The sequence below is a fragment of the Mastacembelus armatus genome, chromosome 8 (assembly GCF_900324485.2).
Source record: "Mastacembelus armatus chromosome 8, fMasArm1.2, whole genome shotgun sequence".
Taxonomy (NCBI): domain Eukaryota; kingdom Metazoa; phylum Chordata; class Actinopteri; order Synbranchiformes; family Mastacembelidae; genus Mastacembelus; species Mastacembelus armatus.
Genome location: NC_046640.1, coordinates 5,371,776 through 5,376,356, shown reverse-complemented (window position 1 = coordinate 5,376,356; position 4,581 = coordinate 5,371,776). Strand labels below are relative to the sequence as shown.

At 41.1% G+C, this 4,581-nt stretch overlaps 1 protein-coding gene across 1 annotated transcript in view; it reads right to left on the bottom strand.

Annotated features, from left to right (window-relative positions):
• traf7 (TNF receptor-associated factor 7) overlaps positions 1-4,295 on the bottom strand; it is a 13,666-nt gene extending 9,371 nt beyond the window's left edge. Inside the window, 14 exon segments of the mRNA XM_026324182.2 lie at positions 484-611; positions 870-918; positions 1,080-1,153; positions 1,706-1,827; positions 2,005-2,100; positions 2,271-2,405; positions 2,500-2,722; positions 2,899-2,932; positions 3,230-3,322; positions 3,433-3,549; positions 3,802-3,893; positions 3,987-4,044; positions 4,177-4,217; positions 4,220-4,295. Coding sequence (XP_026179967.1) covers positions 484-611; positions 870-918; positions 1,080-1,153; positions 1,706-1,827; positions 2,005-2,100; positions 2,271-2,405; positions 2,500-2,722; positions 2,899-2,932; positions 3,230-3,322; positions 3,433-3,549; positions 3,802-3,893; positions 3,987-4,044; positions 4,177-4,217; positions 4,220-4,274 — 1,317 coding nt within the window. The 5' untranslated portion in view covers positions 4,275-4,295.
• Positions 4,296-4,581: the final 286 nt, after the last annotated feature.

Here is a 4,581-nt window from a genome sequence, read left to right as displayed (position 1 = left end):
ACAACACTATGTAACTTTTGTGATTGGGTAGGGTCACTCAGCCCCAACCCCCCCGCTTTACGTAAAGGTTAAAACAGCTAACTATAAGACGAAATGATCTAACATGGAATTCTTTAAACCAACGCCATGGCAGTGCCAGCGAAGAAACCAAAGAGGGTTTTGTCTGAGCAAGCAAAGAAAAGAAAGAGAGAGAGTGATCGGACACGAGCCCCAACACGAATCAATATCGGATGAGCTTACACTCTGGATTCACCAGTTCCATCAGCTTAGTCAACAAATTCACATGTATTGCACTGCCCACCGGGAAGCTTATACAGCAACAGTATTTACGACACTGGTAACAGACAATTGGGCTTCTCAACCAGATGGAGGACACCATGAACAAAAGTTATATAGTGTTGCTTTAAACAAAGAGTGTTTACATTTTTCTATGTAATGCTATTAGCATTTTTCAGTTTCATTGGATGTGTGCACTGATGTTACCTTAATGGTCTTATCTGAGGATCCAGAAAAGAGCAGGTCTCCAGTGGAGTAGACACATAGACACCAGACGGGACCTTGGTGGCCAACAAATGTCCCCTTACACTTGAAAATTTGCTGGGGGTCGTACGCTACATGCAGAAAGAGAAAAAATTCAATATGTATTTTTTATTGGAAAAAAAGGAAGAAAGGAGTTAAGCTGTGGCTGAAAGTGGATTATAAAAAGAGAGAAAATAGATGAGTGCAGGAGGGAAAGGCAGAGTGAAGAAAGAACACTAAGAGATGAAGCCTCTGTGAATATTCTTGGCATTCAAAGACATTCAAAGCTACCTAATGTTTTCTTCCACTGAGAGAAGTGAAGAGAAATGGACAGATGGGAAGATACTTACAGCCCAGGATTCCCATGTTGAGCCTGGCATTGATATGGGACAACTCATCCTGCAGATACACAGAAACTAAATATTATTTTATAATCTGACTAACATTAAAGTACTACTCACACAAATCTATAATCTCTTGTATTCCGGCTGTTTAATTATAACTTCTTCTCACACATGCATTTGTTGGTCTGTGAAAGGTGTGCACAGATACACACTTACATTAAGCATTGAGGCGTCTCTACGGAATTCCATCAGGTCCTCACTCAGCTTACTCTGATTCTCATCCAACACATCTAAAAAGAAACCCAGATACATCACGTGCATGTTTTCGAAGTCCTATCACTATCCACAATGCAAATTGACAACAGTCATTGATTTAAGTGTGTTATGCTAGAAGTAGTTATTGTAGCCTGGAACCTCTAGCATCAAATGGAGATGAGGAGTGAGCTACGGACGTCTGGTCATGTCACTGCTTTTAAACTCAGTATCCCCAGATTTTTAATTTTCCTTATTTTCAAACATCCAGACTCAAATGACATCATACTCATATCAGTGATGACTCTTCTCATGTTAGCTCGCCACTCCAGACAACAGCATATAGCTGATCCGAAGTTTCCCCAGACAATTTTCATAGTATTCATAGTTTAGCATTCAGTATATTCTTAAGTGTTGGTATGAAGTGCTCAGATAAGTCTATACACTCATATTTCACCTACAGCTTGTTCAGTGGGGCAGAACGCAGCAAGAGTGAATTTTCCCCTAAATGCTATAAATAAGAATGAACCTGTATTGTATGGCTGAATGAGCAGAAAAAAATAAAAAGCTTCTCGCTCTACTCCACTTACCAAACTTGAGCTCCAGGTTCTTCTCTAACTGATCTAATTTCTCTGATAGTTTTCCCAACATGGAGCGCAGGAAAGCAATATCTTGGTCTTTCTGGGCCAGAGTCAGCTGCATCTCATGAAACCTAGCAGGGTCATGGGTCAGTGAACACAGGCAGATACAACAGTGGGATTAACCCATTAATAATCAGTTATATAATAAACAACAAACATTTGCATATTTCGACACTTACTCTTAAGATCAGAACATATATATAAAAAATATATATATTTTTACAATCAATAGCTTCATGTATTCTCACCTATCGTCAGTCTGCTGCAAAAACTCCTTTAGTCCCTCAAACTTACAAACCTCCAAGTGTGTTTCATACGTGTCCTGGTTACCAATGAACGTACAGCTGTGGGGGAGGAGAGGAGAGGCACATCAGTGGAAGATAATAGAGCTATATAAGAGAAATATACTTCAGTGCTTAGCAGATAAAAAAAGTAAATAAATGCAAACATTTTTCACAGTAAATAGAAAAAGGTGCAGTAAAATGTTTTGTAACATGTATTTTTTAGGATTTACCCATATTTGGAGTGTGGACATTTGATGTGTTCACATTCTTTGAGGTGAGCCTCAAGGTTCATGGTGAGCAACGGAGGACAAGAGGGGTTGTTGGGGCATCGGACTGGTCTGTAGTCACAACTGGCCTCATGTTCTCTGCCGAGGTATGGAGAGTTATGGGTGTTATACTATGTCACACTACATCCAATAGGAAATGCAGGAAAGCAAATATCCCATTAGATCCACTTACTTGCGTGTGGACAGTTTGATAGTGAATGGGCAACCCAGTGGGTCCACCTCATATGCTCCAGGTTTCCCAGCCACTGTGGCATTGGAGGCTGCAGCCCCACCTGCACTATTGGCTGTGGCCCTGCAGCCGTATTTACAGTGGATGAACAGCTCTCCGATCTGCTCAGCCACCGCAATGTTGTTCACCACAACTGTAAGCTTAGCTGCATCCACTGGGCACTTGTCTGTGAGGATCACAAAGATAGACTTTGACTTAAACACTTTAAACTACAGCCCTGGTGGTGGCATAGCTGGATAAAATATATAATAATGTTACTGGTGCCACTGTTAGTGTTTGACAAATACAAATGTCCACCATGGCATGGGTCTAATATTCTCACCAACACTCTTCAAGTCCTACCTGAAGTCAAGGCACATCGTCTGCAGAAGGTGTGCTGATAAAGGAAAAACAGGTGTGGTGAAATTTTATTGGTCCACATTTTTCTTGTTCTTTCTCTGTTAATAAATTTATTTAAACAGATATTTGTTATGCCTCCAAACTCTTTAAATACAGGATATCTCTCTCTAGCACCATGCACATTTTTAATAGGCCTCCAGTGAGTTGCTATTTCAAGCAGACTATTTTAGGAAAAATACTCAATTCTGATGAAAATCTCAATTAAAGAATGCAGACTTCTTACCATAAACTGCACATATGGAAGAAAGAGTGTACAGAACATAAGTAAACTAACCCCACATGTGGTGATGACAGGGTCCTTGAAGACATTACAGCAAAGCTGGCAGCACAATTTAACTGAAGGTTGTTCAGCAAACACCTGGGGTTCCTATGCACAAATACATACACATCTGTCATTTTGCTCCATTTGTGGTTTGGTTTAGCATATGTTTGCATTAGGTGCTGTAATGTAATATATGTTTGTGTTGCATGTCATACCGTGTCCTCCTCCTCTTCGTGTAGAGAGAAGGTGGAGCGCAGAGACATATTGGACTCAGAGTGGAGGGATCGGACTGAGATGGCCGAATCTGACCTCCGAGGGGTACCAATGGGAGGCTGAGAGAAAAAGTGGAGAGAACAGGTCATAGCCTTTTCACACACAGTACCGCAGTTCATCCAGATGTTTGGGATCTTGTACAGATGTTGCACAACAAGAACACATTCCCAGATGTATTTTTACCCCCGTGTTCTCAATGTTTATCAACTTTGGCAACCTTTACAAGAAATAATGTAGTCTTGAACTTTTTAAATCACTTTGTTGAGGTTGAAAAAAATATATAAAATATATGTGGGGGAAAAAGTGTTTACCATTCCATCATCATCATCGCGAGGAGAGTATGTTAGAGTACTGGAGGAGGAAGGAGTTCTTCTGTGCTGCTTGTAGGTGCTGGACCCTTCTGCTGAAAACATATGGCAAAATAACAGACTAATTCAGCAATTATTAAGCAAAAACGAGAGGCTTTTCCAAATGACAAGATAATTATGTACGTCACCTTTAGCTCCAGCAGCCACGGCAGAAAAGGTAGGACCAAAGGAGGGCTCCATCCTGCTCTGAAGTAAACAAAGGAGGTAAATAGGATGCAATTAAACTATAAACAGATCATGTTTAATGAAAGGAATAATTGCAAGACAAACAGCAAACAAGAACAATCTCAGTATTTAAACTGTTTTATTGTCTCTTACCCCACTGCTGGAGTCAGCTGGGGGGGTGGAGGGGCTGCTGTGCCGGCTGCTGCTCCTCTGGAGAATCGGTTGTAATGAGATGTCTTACCACTGCTCATAACCCAAAGCACACACGCAGTCACGAGGAAACACTAGCAGCAAACACTAGGCCTGGGAGGACGAAAGAGTGACAGGGACGGGTGCAGAGAGGTGAAGAGGAAAGAAGAGCATTAGTGAAGGGAAAGATGCTGTGACACATTTCCTCCAAGCCATGCTACATAATGCTAACCATAAGGTGATTTTATATTTTAACAGGAAGAAAAAAAAAATGACACCCACTCTTGGCTCAAGAAATTCTGGCAACTGCCCATGGCTACAGTACAGCTTAGAGCTACCTAATGAGAAGCAATGCAGTGAGAAGTATGT